The sequence below is a fragment of the Myotis lucifugus genome, unplaced genomic scaffold (assembly GCF_000147115.1).
Source record: "Myotis lucifugus unplaced genomic scaffold, Myoluc2.0 scaffold_1, whole genome shotgun sequence".
Classification (NCBI taxonomy): Eukaryota; Metazoa; Chordata; class Mammalia; order Chiroptera; family Vespertilionidae; genus Myotis; species Myotis lucifugus.
This window is the reverse complement of record NW_005871049.1, coordinates 22,334,959-22,356,057: the sequence shown is the minus strand read 5'-3', so window position 1 is coordinate 22,356,057 and position 21,099 is coordinate 22,334,959. Positions and strand designations below refer to the sequence as shown.

General features: G+C 47.0%; 2 protein-coding genes and 1 pseudogene across 2 annotated transcripts in view; 2 read left to right on the top strand and 1 right to left on the bottom strand.

The window, feature by feature from the left end:
* The window catches only part of LOC102434232 (phospholipid-transporting ATPase IK-like), a 24,056-nt gene extending 9,585 nt beyond the window's left edge, over positions 1-14,471 (top strand). Inside the window, exons 4-25 of the mRNA XM_023752851.1 lie at positions 220-321; positions 643-704; positions 1,244-1,316; positions 1,450-1,520; positions 1,979-2,061; positions 3,107-3,265; positions 3,556-3,644; positions 4,171-4,361; positions 4,447-4,838; positions 5,185-5,373; positions 5,451-5,581; positions 6,417-6,581; positions 6,707-6,818; positions 7,371-7,446; positions 7,671-7,755; positions 8,024-8,264; positions 8,351-8,574; positions 11,319-11,402; positions 12,170-12,403; positions 12,582-12,720; positions 12,915-13,042; positions 14,112-14,471. Of these exons, the coding sequence (XP_023608619.1) occupies positions 220-321; positions 643-704; positions 1,244-1,316; positions 1,450-1,520; positions 1,979-2,061; positions 3,107-3,265; positions 3,556-3,644; positions 4,171-4,361; positions 4,447-4,838; positions 5,185-5,373; positions 5,451-5,581; positions 6,417-6,581; positions 6,707-6,818; positions 7,371-7,446; positions 7,671-7,755; positions 8,024-8,264; positions 8,351-8,574; positions 11,319-11,402; positions 12,170-12,403; positions 12,582-12,720; positions 12,915-13,042; positions 14,112-14,321 (3,240 nt within the window). The 3' untranslated portion in view covers positions 14,322-14,471. The remainder of the gene's footprint in view (positions 1-219; positions 322-642; positions 705-1,243; positions 1,317-1,449; positions 1,521-1,978; positions 2,062-3,106; positions 3,266-3,555; positions 3,645-4,170; positions 4,362-4,446; positions 4,839-5,184; positions 5,374-5,450; positions 5,582-6,416; positions 6,582-6,706; positions 6,819-7,370; positions 7,447-7,670; positions 7,756-8,023; positions 8,265-8,350; positions 8,575-11,318; positions 11,403-12,169; positions 12,404-12,581; positions 12,721-12,914; positions 13,043-14,111) is intronic.
* A 1,620-nt stretch (positions 14,472-16,091) lies between these two features.
* Positions 16,092-16,906, bottom strand: LOC102433923 (annotated as a pseudogene).
* Positions 16,907-20,984: 4,078 nt separating this feature from the next.
* Positions 20,985-21,099, top strand: part of LOC102433617 (flt3-interacting zinc finger protein 1) — a 1,520-nt gene continuing 1,405 nt past the window's right edge. Inside the window, 1 exon segment of the mRNA XM_023752846.1 lies at positions 20,985-21,065. Coding sequence (XP_023608614.1) covers positions 20,985-21,065 — 81 coding nt within the window.

The following is a 21,099-nucleotide window of genomic DNA, read 5'->3' as shown; positions in this document are numbered from 1 at the left end:
TTTGCTGGGGCGGGGGGGGGGGGGGAGTTCTGGGCAGGGTGTGGAATAATAGGCCATTGTCTCAAGATTTGTGGGGGGAGGTGGCTGGCCCTGAGCCCAGGTGGTGGTGGCAGGTGGGACACAGGATGCCAGGTTGAGGGTCTGGATGGGAAGGCAGGGGGAGGCAGTTGTGGGGAGTGTCAGGAGTGGTGGGTCAGTGTGAACCACCGTGTCTGTCAGGGTGCCTTTCCTGAAATCTCCACGATGCCCTGGTTCACCCTCTTTGCCCCACTCGTCTGCCTCCTCCTCATCCGGGCCATACGAGACCTGGTGGATGACATCGTAAGTAGAGACACGGAACTGCTGGGGAGGGCATTGGGGGCAGGCAGGGTCTTTGTCTTGCTTCCACAAGGGATAGGTGCACGCACAACATGGCCCTTTGGCCCTTGCTGCCAATAGCTATTGTCCCAGCAGTTCCCACTTCCCCCACCAGGGTCCCTGGACAGATGTGGCTGGTGCGGGCTCACTATAGGAGCCACGTATATGAGCTGGAACTGCTCTGCAACTAGGCCCTTCACCAGGGTGGTGTGGGGGCAGAATGGGTGGGGGCAAGGCACAAGGCTGTGACAGGGCCACCCCTCTAACCCATCCCTATTGACTCAGGGGCGACATAAGAGTGACAGCACCATCAACAACAGGCCCTGCGAGATGCTGGTGGGGGAGAGGTGAGGCCTCTAGTGCTGTGTTGGGGAGTTCATCCTGAGGAAGGGAACTCCAGCACAAGTGTGTGTGTGTGTGTGTGTGTGTGTGCATATCAGGGAGGAGTGCCCAGAACCCTCCATGCCCCCCAGACATCTTGGTTGAATCTGATGTGTGACAGGGACCCAGCCATTATTTATTAGATGCCTGCTGTCTACCAGGCCTGGGATGTGTCTTGTGATGAGGACAGAGGCTGAGGACCTGATTGTTAACCCTTGCAGGCCTAAAAGTTCAGCGGAAAAGGGAGGCAGAGAAGTTCTGAAGAGACTTGGACAAAGAACTGGGGGTAGGGGCAAGGTTAGGGAAGGTTGGACTTCTTGTGTGGACTAAGAACCCCCTACCCCAAAAACCTGTAGGTGGGCACACAGGGAAGCAAAGCACCATGAAGGCATCTATAGCCCCAACCTCCTGAGGTTCTTTCTGCTTCAGGATGGCAAGAGGGCCAAGGGTTTCAAAGATGGGTCTGTTTGGGGCCCTCTCTTACACCTGCCACCCCCCCCCATAGGTTTCTGCATAAAAAGTGGAAGGACCTGCATGTGGGGGACCTGGTCCGTCTGCATGACACAAACATTGTCCCGGTGAGCTGTCAGCCAGCCCAGAACTTCCCACTTCTAGTGTGGGGGTGGGAGGGCCTGCCTTCCCACTTGTCTTCCTCCTCTCCACTCCTGCAATGCTATTTCCTTCCTCCCATCCCTACCTTCCCCACCCCAGGCCGATATGGTCTTGCTGTCCAGCACGGAGCCCAGCAGCTTGTGTTATGTGGAAACAGCTGACATCGACGGGTGAGATGTGGGTTATCAGTAAGCATTTGGGGGCCTGGGAGCCAGAAAGGCCTTCCTCATTCCCCAACAGCCACAAAATGTGGCTCCCCAAGCCCACTGGGATATTTAGGTCATTCATTCTGGGAGCATTTGGGGGCACTTGCAAGCTGGCAGGGGGCAATAACATTAAATCGGGTGAAGGGACCCATCTTTGCACCAACATTTCTAGAAGCCTTACTGTGCTCCAGGTATACCTGCCCAAAAGAAGGCCTGGAGTCTGGCTTCAGCCATTTTGAAAATGCCCTGTGTGATTTTGGGCAAGGCTTTCTTTCTCTGGGCCTCAGACTCCTCGTGGGCAGCTGGCATGCATAGTAGGGGCTCAGTGAAAATGTTTGAGTGACTTTTGAAAAGGGCTGGAGATGTCTTGCCTGGGTCCTATCTGTTCCTACCTCTTATCTCACTCCCCTTCTCATCATCAGGGAGACCAACTTGAAGTATAAGCAGGCCCTGTTAGTCACGCATCATGAGCTGACCACTCTAAAGAGTATGGCTTCCTTCCAAGGTAAGAGGTGGTAGTTCATCCACCATCCACCCATCTGGGCCTTTGTCTGCCCCTCTGTACAGTGGGCATGAAATTTCCCCATCTCACTGGCTTTTGGGGAATGGCAATGGCGTCTGCTGGAGGGAGGTGAAATAGCTTTTAACAGACCAGCTTATCCAGGCCTGTTTCATGTCCTTTGAATCCATGTAACAGTTGGGGTGTTTTCTGTTATTGTTACAAAACATGCAACACTCTTTTATCAGGCTTTTTTTTTTAACATTGATCACATTAAATGTTTTTGGTTGTTTAATCAAAAAGGCAGCATGTTGTGTGTACAGAGATAGGGAACTGACTCACCCATTGCAGTATGTTTTTATTTCCCACCTGGAAAGTGAGACATTTCACACCTGTGGGTTACAAGTGGCCCAAGGCCCAGCAAGGGGACACATTTTTTTTCCTGTCTTGTTGCAAAAACCAGTTACTTTAATTGGTGCTGGAGCAGAATCTTTTCTCTTGAACCACAACCCTTTTGTTCCTGATATTCAAGCACTGGCTGCATTTGTTTTCATGATATCTGAGGAAAAGCCTAGCTTACATGGAGAGCTAGGCACTGTCTGCCAGATGCTGGTCTGGTTCCCAAAGTCCCCAGGATGATGGAGATGAGGCTGGAACTCACAGGTATTCGAGACACCACTGGCAGGAGTACATGTCTAGTGACTCTCAGGATTGTAACCAGGAGGAAGGGGGATTAATGGAGGTGGGCGTGGGGGGGACCTGAAGGATCAGAAGAAAGGGTTTTCTTGATGAGGTGCAAGTCCTGGCACAGGGAACAGCATGCACAAAGGCCCTGAGGCTTAATAGAACCAGCTTTTGGAGCATCCAGAAGAGGAGGATTTATGGCAGGAGGATTGAGGTACCAATGGGACAAGTTTTGGGCATTGTGAGGATGGCTGGAGCCAGAAAGTGATGGGAAGTGTTCCCCACATCCTGCTCTACCCTGCATTGGAGAAGCATGGCCCTACCCCAGGCATGCCTCTCAGCTCCTTGATTGCTCTGTTACTCACAGGCAAGGTGGTGTGTGAGGAACCCAACAGTCGGATGCACTACTTTACTGGGCACCTGGAATGGGAGGGCAAGAAATACTCCCTGGACAGTGGCAACATTCTTTTACGTGGCTGCAAGATTCGAAACACAGACACCTGCTATGGAATGGTCATCTATGCTGGTATGACCACTCTAGGGCCCCTGCAGCATGAGCTGCCCTGGTGGGGGTGGGTGAGAACCCTCAAGTTGTTGCCTGCTGAGTGTCTGTTGCCACAAGATGTGGGGCTCTTGGCACAGCTTCTATGGAGCCTTGGGTTCTAAAACTGGAAATAAGCATATTGAGCCATCCCCCTTGGATGGGTGGCTAGTCAGGTAGGTGGATGGATGGGTAGAGGGGTGGGGTGACAGAGGGATGGAGGATGAGGTGGATGGACAGGCAGGTGGACAGATGGATGGATGCAAACCATGCAGGTTTTGACACAAAGATCATGAGGAACTGTGGCAAGATCCATCTGAAGAGGACCAAGATAGACCGTCTGATGAACAAGCTGGTAATCATGGTGAGCTTCACAGAGCCCCTGCCCTGGGGTGGGGGTTGAGGGACACGAAAGAGGGAAGGGAAGGGGCCCTTCCCATAGACAAAGGCTGTCATTTTTCAGGCCTCAGTTTCCTTCCTCTGCAAAATGTGTGCAGCCTGATCCTACAAACAGAGGTCTGTGGGCCAGAAAATATTCTTGTAATCAAAATCTTTAAAAAATTCCTCAATTCTGAAATTTTCAAACCTACAGGAGACAATAAAATGTTCACCTACCCTCCGTGGACATTTATTTAACAATTCTTAACTTTTTGCCTAATCAACTGTCTTTTTAAATAAGTCACTGTAATAATTTTTATAATAGCAGCCATAGAACTCAGCAAAACCCCTGCAAGTTCCCTCCCCCTAGGACTGCCAGCCACCTCTTCTCAGCCCTCCTCCCCCATCCTGATGGGTGGGGGTGCTTCCCCTCCTGTTTGTCTTTTACACTGTGGTGTGTCCGTGCTGCCTTGGGCTCCCCCCAGGCTCTACTGTCTCCCTTTGCTGAGCAGATTTGCATATTCGTGGTGCTGATCTCTATGGCCTTGACCTTGGGCTTCTGGAGCAAGGTGACAGAATTCAAGACAAAGCACTATTATATGCTTAGGATGCACATGCATAGTCTGACCACCGAGTCTATCTTCATACTCGTGAGCTTCGTCATTCTGCTCAGTGTCATGATGCCCATGGCCATGTTCATCACGTGAGTCCGGGGTACTACTCAGCGAGAGGGAAGTGGAAGCTCAGGTAGGCAACGGGACAGGGTGTGACCCAGCATGTGTTTGCAGAGCTGAATTCATCTACCTGGGGAACAGTATCTTCATTGACTGGGACGTGGAGATGTACTATGCTCCCCAGGACTTGCCTGCCAAAGCCCGTAGCACCAGTCTCAATGTCCAGCTGGGCCAGGTGGGGTACATCTTCTCGGACAAGACTGGCACGCTCACACAGAACATCATGACCTTCAAGAAGTGCTGCATCAATGGCATTGTCTACAGCCCAGAAGAGGAGAATATATGTGAGGAGAACCCCTCCCTCTGCAATTCATTTGCCGATCAGAAGCTGCTGTTCAGAAACTCGAAGCTCCTGAGTATTGTGCACGCCAACAAGGACAACGTGGTGCGGGAGTTCTGGCGTCTCCTGGCCATCTGCCACACAGTGATGGTGGAGGAGAAAGACAGTGAGTGCTTTGCTGGCTTCATGGGCCCTGGAGCTTCTGAGGTGGTGGTCTGGCCTTCGAGGTTGTCCATCCCAACCCCCAGGGCTCCTGTTACCCACCTTAGAGGGTGGTCAGGCATGAGGCTGGAGATCTGTTGCTGAGCTGGGAAGAGGAGGTCCCAAGGGCCTAAGTGCCCACTTTCTTTTACTTGGCTTAGAGGTTGTACTGGCCCAGGAGACCATTGTCTTATATCTGGTGAGCACCAACTGTGTCCATTGGAGATGGGTGGTAGGTTCCCAAAAAAGACAGCATGTCCTCAGCAAATGTTCCCCTCCCACATCCCATCCCATGGCCCCTCCCCTGCCAGATCAGCTACTCTACCAGGCAGCATCCCCTGATGAGGAGGCACTGGTCACAGCGGCCCGGAATTATGGCTATGTGTTCCTGGCACGCACCCAGGACAGCATCACGGTGAAGGAGCTGGGGGAGCAGCGGGTATACCAGGTCCTGGCCTTGATGGACTTCAATAGCATCCGAAAGCGGATGTCCGTTCTGGGTGAGCGCCCTCGGCCCAGGGTTGGAGATTGGCAGGAAGGGGAGCACTTATGGGTAGCCAGGCCTCTCCTTCCACAGTCCGAAACCCCGAGGGCTCCATCTACCTCTACACCAAAGGCGCAGACACTGTCCTTTTTGAACGCCTGCATAAGAAAGACATGTATAGGAAAAAGCAGATCGTGAAAGCAGCTACAGAAGAGGCCTTAACTGTGAGTCCTGTGAGAAGGGAGGGAGGCTGGGTAGAGGGGGTAAAGAAAAGGGAAGGTGTGCAGAGAAATGGCCTCAGGTACACAGACTAGTCATATACAGTTGGCCAGGCTATGCCCTTAACCCTTCACAGAGGGAGCATTTTTTCTAAGTGACACAAGTGACCCTCTCTGGTTAGGCTTTGGCCCTGGATGCTCCCAGCCCCCTCAAACCTTTTCTAGTCAGGTGTGGGTTCTGAGACACACTCTGCCCCAAATCTTTTGTCTCCATGAGTGAACCCCAAATGTCTCAGCTAACCTTTTGAAGCTGTGTCCTGCTGCCCTCTCTAGACTAACTCTCCTTGCCCACAGGGCATTCCCCAGGACCCCAATTTTCCCCATGCTCATGCGATGCCCCAGGAACTTTGCACACACTGTTCCCTCTGCTTGGATGTCTTCCTCCACTCTGTTACTCAGGATCTTTTGATCCTCAGGGCTCTGCTACCTCCAGAGAGACTTTCCTGCCTGACCCTAACATGGGGCTGACATGTTATGCCAGGTTACTGCTCTATGGCCCAGCTCTGACCCTTTGAGATTGCCCAAGGGCTTTGCTGAATCCTCAGCATCACCCAGCACAGGGATCAGGGTTTGTGCAAAGAGTGTTCTTGGTGTCTCATTCAGGACTTCTCAGAGTGCCCAGCTCTGTCAGGAGCAGGAGTCCAGGGCAGGTAACTAGTCTCTAAGAACTGGGGAAGTGCAATCAAGGTTCAGGGAGCCTAGGCACAGGGAGAAGGGGCTGAAAGAAGCAGAGGGAGGCAGAGGTGACAGGGTGGCACCTGTCTGCCCGCCCGGCCCCCAGTCCTTTGCTGAGGAGACCCTGCGCACACTGTGCCTGGCCTACAAAAAGGTGGAAGAGGACCAGTACAAAGAGTGGAACCAGCGGCACCAGGAAGCCAAGATCCTTCTTGAGAACCGAGCCCAAGCCCTCCACCAGGTGTACGAGGAGATAGAGCAGGACCTCCAGGTGAGCATGGCACAAGAAGTGAGGGGGCTCCAGCACCCTGGCTATGGGACCATGGATCTCCCACTTGTGCTGGGGTTAACTGGGTCCCTGCTCAGTCAGTCTATTCCTGCTCACTCCCCATCCAGCTGCTGGGAATCACAGCCATTGAAGACAGGCTTCAGGATGGTGTTCCTGAAACTATCCAGTGTCTCAAGAAAGGGAACATCAAAATATGGGTACTCACAGGGGACAAGCAAGGTAGGTCCTAGGGTGGCCATTGATGTGGGAGAAAGGACTTATAGATGCCCCAAGTACTATACCATCAACCTATCCCACTGGTCTGGGTTCAGTCCTGCCCCCCACCTTGTCCTGGGGAAAGGAAGATGGGATGATTAAAACTGCTGGCACCTCCCTCAGGTGGGTGCCAGTAGGTTCTGAATTAGTGCTTCTGTGGGTGGGAGGCACATACACACAAAATATTTAAAATGACGTTTTACAGCGGCGTTGTTATAAAGACGAATGTCAAGGCTGGAAAACATAGTTTTATTCAGATTTTAAAGTAAGTTCTTTTGGTGGGTTCCTAAAAGTGCCCATGGGCCCTAGCCTGATAAGTCTAATGATCCCTTGGCCCCTGCCCCAGATAGCCAGAGTGCAGGCCCCTTTGCTCAGAGCTGCAGGCCAAAATCTCAGGGCAAGCTCTCATTGGCCAGCCTGGGTTGCACCCTTCTCTGAACCAGTTGCCATAGCCAGGAGTGGGCTGAGTGCCTGGGCATGGCCCCAGGCAGGGGGCTGAGCTGGGCTGGTTTGCAGAGACGGCGGTGAACATTGGCTATGCTTGCCAGCTGCTGTCTGAGGACATGCACATTCTGGATGAGGAGCAGATAATGTAAGGAGTTGGGGGTGGGGGCAGGTGAATTGGTTGGGGGCAAGGTTAGGGTGGGGGATAGTGAACACCCATGGCCACCTAGGTGTGGCCCTGGGGATCAGCAGAGTGTCCTCAGCCTCCACCTGGCTGGACTCCCAGAAGGGGAAACTGAGGCACAGCTGGAGGTGGAGGATGGAAGGAAGCTTGTTCCTGGGCATGGCTGAGCCCCAACTGGGTCCCTGCAGTGCAATCCTTGGAGCCTACCAGGAGACCAAGAACAACCTGCCTCAGGTCGAGATGGCTGCCATGATCGTTAGTGGAGAATTTCTGGTCAGTATCAACTCAGGCTTGACTGGGGTCCCTAACATGGGGGAGGGAACTGGGAAGGCGGGGTGGGGGTAGACTGTTGGAAAAGCCAAAATGAAAGCCACGCTAGGAGATGGTTTTCAAATGAACTGGAGCCCATGTGGTCAAGTCCACACTGGGGTTTGGGGCAGAAGGCCAGGAGGGAGCTGAGGCCAGTTGGGGACGTTCATTAAGGGGAGAGGTGAAGGCAGAGTGATGTGCCCCCTCGCCCCCACCCTCCCTTGCTAACCAGGACCAGCTGATGAAGAGTGTAGCAGCGCCGGTGCTGCAGAATAAGGACTCCAACACCCCCCAGAGTCCGGAGGTGTGGCGGGAACGGACCTTCGTGGAACTGGCCTGTAGGTGCAAAGCAGTCATCTGCTGCCGGGTGACACCCAAGCAGAAGGCTTTGATTGTGGCACTGGTCAAGAAATACAAGAATGCGGTGACCCTGGCCATCGGGGATGGTGCCAACGATGTCAACATGATCAAGAGTGAGTGGTGGGCACTGGTTCTGGGGGGAAGGCATGTGGTGGGCTGGGGGTGGCCCAGGGCCAACATGCTGCATATGCCCCTGCAGCTGCGGACATCGGTGTAGGGCTGGCGGGCCAGGAGGGCATGCAGGCGGTGCAGAACAGTGACTACATGCTGGCCCAGTTCCGCTTCCTGAGGCGACTGCTGCTGGTGCACGGGCGCTGGTCCTACATGCGAGTGTGCAAGTTCCTACGCTACTTCATTTACAAGACGCTGGCCATCATGATGGTTCAGATCTGGTTCGCTTTCTACAGTGGCTTCACTTCTCAGGTGCACTGCAGGCAACAGCCCTTTGGGGATTCTCTGTGTTGGGGTTCTGTGCCCTTCCCATGGCCTGCAGAAGGGTGGTGGGCACTACCTACTCCACTCTAGGGTCCTCATGGGGCAGGGCTTGCCTGAGGTCGCAGGGCCAATCAATAATTTCTATGGCATTCATAGAGGTATAGAGTATAGATAAAGGGAGGGGATGGTTTCTGCTCAGTCAGCTTTGAGCCTGACATTTTCAGGGATATTTGACAGATTTGAGCTCTGAAGGCACGCAGGACAGCACATGCTCCAAAGGGTAAATCTTTCTAGGGGAAAGAGGGAAAGCTTGAACCCCAGAGAAGATAAGACTATGGGGTCTGGGTCCTAACTTTAAGACACTCTTGACAGTGTTGTGGTGAAGAATAAGTGTGCCTCCTAGAGCCTGAGAAGAGTCCTAGGAAGATGATTTCCCATGAGTATCAGGAAATTGTTTGAAAATAGATGGCTGTGATAGAGAATAAGCTGCTGTCATTGTTATCCAGGCATTTGAGAGAGAGCTTTACCAGAGGGCACCCTTGAATAAGTATAATTGTTTGTTTTACTTTTTTGTTTCCAAATATTTTATTCATTTAGATGCTGCTGTGCATGGAATTTGTTTTCTTAATTCCCTTTTGAGATAGCTTATTGCTGGTGTGTAGAAACAGATGGGGTTTTTTGCTAAATTCTTTTTATTGACTCTAGGAGATTTCTGGAGGATCCCTGGGGAGTTCCTGCATGTCATCTGCAAATATAGTGTTTTCCCTTTCTTCCCCTCCAATTTGGATGCATTTTATTTCCTTTTCTTACCTAATTTCTCTGGCTGAAACTCCCAGCGAGATGGTGAGGGTTGGCATCTTTTTTTTCCTGGTCTTACTGAGGACATCATTCTGTCTTTCTATACTTATTAATTGGACTGCTTCTGTAGGAAGAACCAACCATTCCTTCTCCCTCACTTATTTATGAAATTACTTATTTTTATCAGTTTGGACTCCTGGATATTTTTTATTGTGTATTTCATTGCTCCGATTGTCCCCAGCCTGTTTTATTCCCTGAGCATAACTTCATTTTTGGCACTACAAGAGGTTCCAGGCTAATAAGGAAACCTGGTTCTTTTCATCAGAGAAGGGTAGTGTTAGACACTAAGAGCTAAGTGCTCAGTGTGTGCTTAGGGCCACTGGGTGCTATTACCCTCTCAATAGACAGATTTAGGAAATGTACACATATTAGCCCATGGATAGAAGCATCTCTATGTCTATTTATATGTCTATGTTTATTTATATGTCTACCCATCTAGCTTGTGTATATTAAAAATTATGTGAGTTCACACTGATAGTTCTGATTCCAATCCTACAAGACAAGGCTCAGCTTAGCCCTTTTCCAGATACTCATTTATGACACTTCTCCAGCAGTGAGAAACTTGATTCTTATAAAATTCTTGATCATTATTTTTTGCTTACTTGCGGAATGCGCATAAAATGATTTTTGAGTTCTGGGTCAATGTGGCTCAGTTGGTTGGGCGTTGTCCCATGCACTGAAAGGTTGCTGTTTCAATTCCTGTGTCAGGGAATATGCTCAGATTTTGGGCTTGATCCCTGGTGGGAGTTATGCAGGGGACAGCCAATCAATATTTTGTTCTCACATCAATGTTTCTCTGCCTAACTCTCTCAAAATCAATAAAATATTTTTTTTTAAATTTTGTCAATGTAAGAAACATTCAAATCTGTAGAGAATTTTTGTGACAATTGCTAGGAAGCAAAATTTCAGCAGATTAAGAAAATGCTCCAGAGAATGGCAGTTTTGCACCCCATTTTATATATAACAATCAAAAGAGCAGATCCAAGTGGGTTACATGAAATTTATTAGTGATAAATTGGGGAGGTGCATGAAAGAAAGCAAAGCAGGGAAACCTCTGGAATTGAATGAAAAGTAAAATGATAGACACATCTTTTACATAGGTGGGTACAGGATAGTTAACAGTCAAAAATTAATAACAATGGGGGGATTTGTGGTCTCCACAAAGTGGAAAATTACTGTGACATTCCAAAGATGTGCTATACATGCAAAAAGACTATAGGTTCAGTTAAGGTAAAGATTGACCTTTGTCAGGGAAGATGTAGGTCTAGGACATGACTACCCACCATAAACTGCTTTTAGTTTTAAAAGTTTTTATTTTAGACCATCCTTTGTGGTTATGTTAGATCTCTGAGTTTGCAAGACTGCCACACAGGCATTCTCTAAGCTTGTCAGGTTAGCATGTGGCCCCTATTTGTCCACATTTTAAAAAATGGTTTTTGGAACAGAAGCCCTCTCTCCTCCATAGACTTTAACTGGACTGGATTCAGGCTTTGGGAAGAGAGTTGGTTGAGCTCATTGTCTGCTGGGGTCTCTTCCAACTCCTTTTTACCCATCAATGTCTCCCTAAATCTAAAATGACCAAAAACCACACTTTTTAGCCATATTTCCTCCTATAGCTCTTTACTTGCAGTTCTCATATTAAACACACAATGATTCTATTTTAAAATAATTAGATTCTGCTTTTTCTCTCTTTTATTTTCCAAACTTAATCCATCCGTTGATTATAATGCAACTTCCTAACTCACTAGGAATCCTTCCCAGGTTCATAGCTAACTTGAGTGGGTCTCCTCAGGTAAAGAACATTTCGGTTTCTGGCCATTTGGCATCTGAAGGCTTATCACTAACCACATTCTCCCATTCCTTCCCACCCTTAGCCTCTTTATGAAGGCTGGTTCCTGGCGCTCTTCAACCTGCTGTACACCACCCTCCCGGTTCTGTACATCGGACTGTTTGAACAGGTGAGCAGGCCAAGGACTTGCTTCCTCCTTCCCTGGAGATGCTCCTGTCTCTGCCCCACCTCCTCCTCTGGGGGGTTGGGCTAGGGTGGGGATGGGACTGGGAGAGTACTACTGTTCCCACCAGAGCCCAACCTGATAGTGGATGAAGCTCTCTTGCCCAGCTACCTCCCCCAAGTCTCAATCCCACAGTGGGGAGGAGATCAGAAAAGATGGTTCTCCTCTTTAAGAGGGGTCTGGCTACGTAATCCAGATTAGGGCAGTCCAGTAGAACCTTTAGGATGATGGAAGTGCCTCATGCCTATGCTCTTTACCAACCACAGAGGGCTAACAATTAGTACTTGAGGCTTCCTGGTGTGACCTGAAGAATGAGACATAGCATTTCATCTTTTTAAAGTTTTTAAACTGGCCAAAACCGGTTTGGCTCAGTGGATAGAGCGTCGGCCTGCGGACCGAAAGGTCCCAGGTTCGATTCCGGTCAAGGGCATGTACCTGGGTTGCGGGCACATCCCCAGTGGGAGATGTGCAGGAGGCAGCTGATCGATGTTTCTCTCTCATCGATGTTTCTAACTCTCTATCTCTCTCCTTTCCTCTCTGTAAAAAATCAATAAAATATATTAAAAAAAAATAGTAATTAAAGTTTTTAAACTGGTAAAACAGTAACAAAATTCACCATCTCACCATTCTCACATGCATGGTTCAGGCATGTCAAGCATGCATGTTCCTGGGAAACCAACCTCCAGAATTCCTCCACCCCACCCCCACTCCAGGATGTGAGTGATGAGCAGAGCCTGGAGCTGCCTGAGCTGTACATTGCTGGCCAGAAGGATGAGCTCTTCAACTACTGGGTCTTCTTCCAAGCCATTATCCATGGCACAGGAACCTCCCTGGTCAACTTCTTCATGACCCTGTGGATCAGCCATGACATTATTGGGCCCATCAGTGACTATCAGTCTTTTTCCACTGTCATGTCCCTGTCGGGCCTGCTATCAGTCACCATGGAGGTAGGCAGGGCTGCTGCCCTCCCCACTCCCAGTGGGACTTTGGACACCAACCATGGAGGTCTCATCACTTGGTGACCCTCACTGAGAGGCTTTAGCAGGTGCCACCCTTCAACCTCCTCCACATAGCCTTGCCTGGAATTCTGACCCTCCTGGTTTAACCCTCCTTTTTCCCATTCAGGTCATCCTCATCATCAAGTACTGGACAATCCTGAGCGTGCTGGCCATTTTCTTCAGCCTCTGCTTCTACATAGTCATAACTAGGGCCAGCCAGAGCGTCTGGCTCTTCACAGTCTCCCCCACAACCTTCCCTTTTATGTGTGAGCCTTCCAGTAAGAGATAGGGGGGCCAGCCCTGGAGATGGGTGGGACCAGTGTTGTAAGAGAATTTGCACAAAGGCACCCTGGGGGTTAAGGGTGAGGAAGGAGGTGGGTGTCAGGAAGAGGGGGTTTGGAGCAGGCTCTAGGGAGGCTAAACCCTAAGGCAGGCCATGACCCTGCCCTGTCTCCTTCAGCTGTTGAACAAAACGTGATATCTCACCCCTACGTCCTGCTGGTGATCATGCTGAATGTGTCACTAAACACCCTGCCTGTACTGGCCTTCCGTGTCATTTACCAAGCCCTCAAGCAGCTACGTCTCAAGGTGAGGGTGGCTGGGGTCCCCACTGCACATTGCTGGAAGCAGGGACTCCAAGGAGACATAGAGCTGGGGTTAGGGGTTTGGAGACCCAGATGCACACCCAGTGCCCTCATGGGAGGCCAAGTAATGGGCTCTGGGACCCCAGAAAGGAAACCATACTTCCTGGAGTGGAGGTGGCCAGCCTGGTTCCAGCACTGACTTTGTCAGACTTCCACCACGAATTATCTAGGACTTGGGGATTGAGATGACAGAAATGACCTGGAAAAGGTTTAGGCAAAAGATTAAAAACACCCCCAAATGTGTCTGTTCATCGATAGATGAATGGATAAACACAGTGTGTGGTTCATCCACATAGTGAAATATTATTCAGTCTTTAAAAAGGAGGAAATTCTGACCCCTGCTACAATGTGGATGAACCTTGAGGATATTATGCTCAGTAACATAAGTCAATCACAAAAGGACAATACTGTATGGTTTCATTCATAGGAGGAGGTCCCTAGATGAGTCAGATTCATAGAAACAGAAAGTAGATAGTAGGAGCAGGTGCTGGGGGAATTAGTGTTGAACGGGAACAGCTTGAATTTGGGAAGATGAAGTTCTGAAGACGGATGGGAGTTGATGGTTGCATAACAATGTGACTAAATGTGCTTAATGCCATTGAGCTATACTCTTAAAAATGGTTAAAATGGGACATTTCATGTCTATTTTACCACAATGAAAAAATGCTGGGGGACTTAAACTGTCTCAGGTAACAAACCTAGAAGGACAAGCTGCTGGGCTGTAGAATTGACTGGAATAGTGTACCTGATATGGCCACAGCCCTGCCACGTTTTGTCACACAGGCTGGAGACATGGCTACCCTGTGGTTAATTTCTCTTTCATTTGACATACGAGGGCACTTAAGGCACTTGGCAGTTGATCCAGAATCAGGTCCCATCGAGGACTCTAGTTGGGTCAACTTGGGTATGGAAGAGCCTGGTCAATGTATGGTGGCCACTGGGAGCAGGTAACCCAAGAGCAGTCTGCACAGTGTGAGATCTTGATGACCCTTGCTTGCCCCTTTACTCTGCAGGAAGAGAAGGAGGAGGAGAAAGCAGAAGAGGTGGGAGAGGTCCCAATTGAGGAGATGGCTGAGGTGCCACGGGCCCGTCGCTCAAGCTATGCCTTCTCCCACCAAGAAGGCTATGCAGACCTCATCACACAGGGCACAATTATGCGCAGGTCACTAGGGTTCAGCAAATACTCTGATGATGATCGTTCCTCAAGCATAGATTTCGTCTGATGAATTTTTTCATGAGCATTAAGTCACCCTGGTACCAGTAGAAGATGTCATTCCTGGGGGAGAATAGGTTCTAGCACTGGAGGGGGAAGGTGTCCTCTGAGGATATCATCTTTGTGATGAGCTCCTCCTTGATTGTGGAAGGGCAGTCCTCTCTCTCTCTCTCTCTCTCTCTCTCTCTCTCTCTCTCTTTTTTCCTTTTTGGTATCTGTAATAATGAAAAAATTAATTAGGCCATGAAGTCTATAAATTAATACTGTTATTAAAATGCTCTTTTGAACAACACATTTCTGGTGTCTGGTACAGTTTACCTAATGTCCATTTTCATGTAATTCTTACACAGTATAGATTCCATTAATGTCATCTAAATATTAAAAACATTTGACATTCTTCTAAGTCTTCACAACACCCCTGTGAGGTAGTATGTGGTATTGACTACATACCACAGATGGGGAGTTCTAGGTATGGAAAGGTGAAGGAGGTGGCTCTTCAAAAGCCATGTGGCATAGCCAGGTGTGGTGTGGCATCAGGGCTGCACTCCAGCCAGGGCTCCTCTGCCTTGACATTTACAGGTCCCAGCACCACTGCAGAACTGCATGGAAAGACTCGGGGTGAGACCAAGTTCCTGTCTAGTTGAGAATTAAAGAAGGGTCTTTATAGGTCTTGTTTCTCAGAAAGCCAACCACTCACCCTAATCTTGAAAAAACTATGACTGACTGTCAGTTGCTCTTTTTAAGACTTTCATGAGTCGACTTGAATTTTGTAGCTGTGTGCTCAAAGCCGTTTGGAAGACAATTTGAAATGGCATTAGGGATGATGAAATTTTGAGAACAAAACATAAAAATCAATAGTTAATAGAGTTAAATCAAAACACAAACTATATGTTATGGTAAAAGAATAAAATCCTAAGTAAGTGGAGAATAATATTTCTCAGTGTTTAACAATGCCTTGCACAGAGCAGGTGTTGAATAAGCATTGCTTGGATAAAGGACAAATGACACATCTTTAACATGCCTGTCACAATAACCCTGTCTTGGGAGAAGGGCAGAGGCCCATGGATTCCCTGGCCTGGGATGCCCGGCTAATACAAAGCTGCTCAGCCAAATCCCCGGGGTGTCAATACTTCCTTTCTGCCCACTAAAAGGTGGGGCTGTAAACACAGACTCTCCTTTGAATTTATACTGCTATTTATAAAAACTATTCAAAGATGATTAAATATATGAAGAGCCATAGTGCCTTATAAGGAAGTGTCTTTAAAGTATGTAGATGCTCATGCACTAAGGACAGAAATGAGGTTAAAGCTGTGCCATTGTGTGTTTTTTTGGTTTCAGATTTTCAATTTATTTCTAATGCTAAAAAGCACCGGTGCCCACATAACCCTCCTGCTGAAAAAGCCTTATTCGGAGTAGTGAGTCCAGCTCTCCAGAGTGTATCCTAAACGCACTTTTGGCCTCAAAGGATGGCATGTGGCCTGGGCTTGCCCCAGGTCACACACTGGAGCGGCATTGCTGAATATTGCTGTTATTACTCCTTGTCCATCTTTAATCCATGTCCTATCTTGACTCAGCCCGAGAATATATTGCTCCCAGAAGTTGGGGTGGGGTAGGAGTTCCTTCGGTCCTAAAGCCTTCTGACCATTTGGTCTTGAGTTATATTCCGGAAGAGTAAATGGTGGCATATAAATGATCAGGAAAATCTGTTCTTCAGAGTGGCCGACCAGAGGTTGCTTTGTCTCAGGCTGCATGGAGTGGGAGACCCCTCTACCCTGGCATGTCATAGCTCCACCTTGATCCCTTTTATTATAGGCAGGCCTGTGGGCACCTGCTTCTTATACTCCAGGTACTCCTCTCCAAAAAAAGTGAACTTAATGAAATTTCCTCTTCTGTTTGGCGGCAAGAGACTTGCCATACTGTCAGAGCATAGCCAACATCACAGACAGGGTTGCACAGCATCACTGGTGTTCTGATACTCTAGTAAAACCACCCAAAGGATGCTAGAATCAGGCATACACTCCATTTGTCACCAGACTATGGGCTTCTGATTTTCCATTCTGCACCATGTGGTTGAAATTGCAACAGCTGTAAACATGGCCACTTTCCTCAGACATTCTCCAAAGACCATCAGCAGGCCTGTGGCACTGAGTCAGGTGATCCGCTTCAGGTTCTGGCCAAAAGATATTTTGAAGTGTGAACTCTATCCGAAAAGAAAGAGTAGCTAGCTATGTGTACTCCAGACTGAGATTCCAGAGAAAGAAATCCAAGGACAGATTTTGGGGATTATTGACCACTGTGGCTAAGTATTCAGAATACTGGAACAATGTCAGGGAGGGGGCATATATACTGGAAGCCACTGGTTTCATATCCAGGGCAGGGGCTTAAGAAGGCTCTCAAGGGGCTGAAATCACCATGTATGGGGAAATCCTCTACTGGCCGTGGGGGGTGTATTAGATGTGACCAACCACAGTGATTCCAAGAACACTGGCTAAAACTTGCTGGAACAGGAAGTCCAGAAAGCAAGCTCAGATGGCTATGTGGTCTGTGGTCGCTCGAAGGGCAGCTGGTCCAGCAGCAGCAGCAGCAGCAGCTCATTGAGCCTGACTAAGTAGGGCCAGTTAGGAACTCTGGACTGGACTGTTGAAGCCTGGGTTGGCCCCATAGCTGGTTCCCTGCAGGGGGTCAGATAGGGGTCTGATGCTGAGGGTGCCTCAGTCTGGAAACAGGGCCAGCTGGAAAGGGAGCCACCCTCCCACCCCGTGCCCCCTGTCCATCACACAACACATGTTCCTGGGGAACCTAGTGCTAAACCATTGTAGACAACCTGTTTCTGGTCAGGTTTCCTCCAGGACAGAGCACCTCCTTCACTGCGATCTAGATCTATTGAAAGACAATCCTCCACACAAGGGTTTGTCCTTCCACACCTATGGGAGCAAGGAAGAGGAGGGGGACCATGGTGGCTCATCCTCCCCATCTCCTAGCCATCCTCTCAGCTCCCTGGGAGCTGTATGCACCAATCTGCTGGGAGCTTTGTTGGGAAGGATGGGGTTGAGGAGTAGGCGTGGAGGGAGCTGCTCTAACCCGAAGGATGTACTACCTCGGCTCGGTGAGAGACACCTCTCCCACCCCACTGAGGCTTGGGGCACCAGCTGGGACACATCTTCTTGTAAATTGTAAATGTTTTTAATGGCACCTACAATGGTGAATTACTTTCAAAAAGTTTCACTTTACTTTGCCCAGATCCATCAGAGGAGTCACTATCTGTGGCAGCTTTAGCCTTACAAAATGTATTTCTTAGTGGTTTTCCACATTTCAACATTAAAGGAGTTTAGAAGAAGTTGATTTCAGCATTCATGGATGACTTTGAGGGGTTCGACTCGGGGGAGGACATAACTGCAGGTGTGGTGGAAATAGCAAGAAAACTAGAATTAGAACTGAAGATGTGACTGAATTGCTGCAATCTTATGATAAAACTTTGATGAGGAGTTGCTTCTCATGAATGAGCAAAGAAAGTAGTTTATTGAGACAGAATCTACTCCTGGTGAAGGTGCTATTAAGATTGTTGAAATGACAACAATCTTAGAATATTACATAAACTTAGTTGATAAAGCAGTGGTAGGATTTCAGAGGATTGATTTCAACTTTTGAAAGAAGTTCTACTGTGGATAAAGCCACTATGGGAAACAGTGTAGAGTTTCCTCAAAAAAAGTTGAACTGCCATTTGACCCTGTGATCCCACTTCTAGGAATATATCCTAAGAATCCCAAAACGCCAACCAGAATAAATATATGTACTCTTATGTTCAGAGCAGTGCTATTTACAATAGCGAAGACCTGGAAACAGCCCAAGTGCCCAACAGTAGAGGAATGGATAAAAAGAAATCTGTGGTACATTTACACAATGGAATATTATGCAGCTATAGAAGAGAGAGAGAGAGAGAGAGAGAGAGAGAGAGAGAGAGAGATCTATACCCTTTGAGATAGCATGAAGGGACCTGGAGATTATTAGGCTAAATGAAATAAGCCAGTCAGAGAAAGACAAATATCACATGATCTCACTTCTATGTGAAATCTAATGAACAAAATAAAGTGATGAATAAAATAGAACCAGAGGCATGGAAACATGGAATGGACTGATGAATCTCAGAGGGAAGCGGGGAAGAGGAACAGGAAGAGATTAACCAAAGAATTTTTATGCATATAAATAGGGTGGTGAAGGCATGGGGCTGGGTGGGAACCTGATGGAGAGGGACAATGGGGAAAAAAGGGTAGAGAGCTGTAATACTCCCAATAATAAAGATTTAAAAATGTATTTCTTAAACAATAAGACTCTAAAGTGGATGCTATGTTAGCAGGCAAAGAAACAACATTAATCTTGTTGTCCATCTCCAACAGAGCTCTTGGGTAAACAAGTGCATTGTCAATGAGCAGTCATATTTTGAAAGGAATCTTTTTTTCTCAACAGTGGGCTTAAAATATTCAGTAAACCATGTTGTGAACAGATGTGCTGTCGTTTTTGAAAATATGAGCTCAAACTTGCAATATAAGCCCTCTGAAAAAAAAATTACAGAGTTTGTACTATTTATAACTTAACATACAACACTGAGTTTTACCTAACACCTACCAACTCCAGACACATATCATTCCAAAATTTAAAACAAAGCGAATAAGAAAAGCAGAAACAAACCAGATTCACTTATAATTAATAGGAAAAATGTCTTTATCTGAAAGATATAAAATTGGCTTTTTAAAAGGAAAATTTAGTTAAATATAAAAATTAAAATAATCTCAGCAAAATAATAAAAAAAGAAAGGAAAAAATTTGTGGCCTTCAATTATAGAAGGAAAAAAGAGATTATAATATGTAATGCAGGAAAAAAAATGTTTGTATCAGATTTTACAAGGTACATTCTTTATACATTCTCCATAATAGAAAACAAGCCAGTTGCCTAGGGGTTGCATGAACATGCTGTTACAAAATGAAAAGTTGACATTTGAATCCAGGTCAAGAAATAAAAGCATCAGAAATGTTTATTTTAAGGCTAAGAAACTTGCATCACAAAGTTTTTATCAAAGTTTACTCTAACTTTGACTATACTAGTAGTACATATATATAAAATGCAGATAATTGAACTCATGAGTGGGCAAATGTAATGCCATTGAAGTTACGTAAAATAGCAATGCCTTAACATTTATCATAGCCTGTTTTCAACATGAAGAGCTTTGATTTATGTTATTTTTAGTTCCTGTGACCTAATGGATCTCCTTAAGAGAACTGTATTAGTTTCTTCCTAATGCTAGAAATAAGAGTTATATAATTAAGGAAATGTGAAGTTTTATTTTTACCCACAGAATATCTTAAAGTTGTATATAAATAATCCCTCCTTCTTTTAATTCTTAATGTTTTCTGTTAAAAACTAAAGAAAACATTTCCAATTAATGTTTTTATTTGACATTTTGTTTTTTACTTGTACCAATATGTGGAATTATATTTAAAGGAGACAATAAAACACTTGCACAGGATAAAAGAAGAAGAAAAATTTCGCCAACAAAATCGCATCTTACGTGGAGGGAATAAGTGTACCTAAATAATAAACTTAGGTGAAAACTTTTCTTATGATGCATATTGTAGTGTATGTTGTAAAAACTTTTCTGGAAGGCACTTCAGCATTAAGTATAAAGATAGTTAATATCCATATGCTCAATGATTCCATACCTAGGATTTTATCCAAAATAAGTAAGTATGCCACAACATTTATTCAAGGCTTCTCATCAAAATTGAAAACAAGCTAAAGGGACATGAATAATGGTTTTTAAATATACATAATTGTATAACCATAGAGTTATGCACAATTTGGCTGTTGATTAATATTACAGGATATTCAAATGAAAAATCAAAACAGGTTACTGAACACATGTAAGTGAACACTTTTATGTGCACAGGAAAAATAGTATGGAAAAGAATCCTAACTATTAACAATGATCATGGATGAGTTTGGGAGTAAGAAATGGACTGGCAGGTAAACAGCTTATATAATCTTGTAAAAATATTTATAAAAATACTTATTGTCACATGAAACTACTAAATTTCTAACTTTCTAATATAAAGAAAAAGCGTATTATTTTTAAAGTTTTATAAAATGATTTTAAAGGTAGTTTATTTTTCAATGTATTTTTTAAAAAATCACTCTAAGCAAAGTAAATTCTTTGGACAATATTAATGATTACATCCTGGTATTTAATCTCAGGTGCTAAATACTTCGCTGCCATCTGCTGGGATATGGTTCCTAATTCATGCCCAGGCTCAAGCGTAGTTCTCCCTGAGAAACCGGAAGAGGTCCTTGGAGAAGCCACGTGTCATCTTAGTTCTCTGCCTCCAGCCTTCCTAGCCTTGGGCGTGGCGGGGCCACAACATCAGTAACAAAGAAACAGAATTTCCGGAGGACGAGGCCCAGAAATCAGGATTTTAAAAAGATTCCCAGGTGATTCTAATGGGCAGCCAAGGTTGAGAACCCCTGCCTAGGAGGATTAAAGTGCTTTGGCTTCAACATGAGAAAGTTAAAAAAATATAAAAACCACCACTTTCGGGGAGGTGCCTCCCCTCACCTGCCCTCCATGTCTCCCCTGCTCCAGAGAGCCCCCGCCCGCCACTGCCCTCACGCCTCACCACCACGGATGACGCCCCGCGGCCAGCGCGCCCTGTCCCCGCCGGCCCGGCCCCAGCACCGCCGCCGCCCCCCGCGGCCCTTTCCCTGCGTGAGTGTGGCAAGAGCTTCCGCTACCGCTCGGA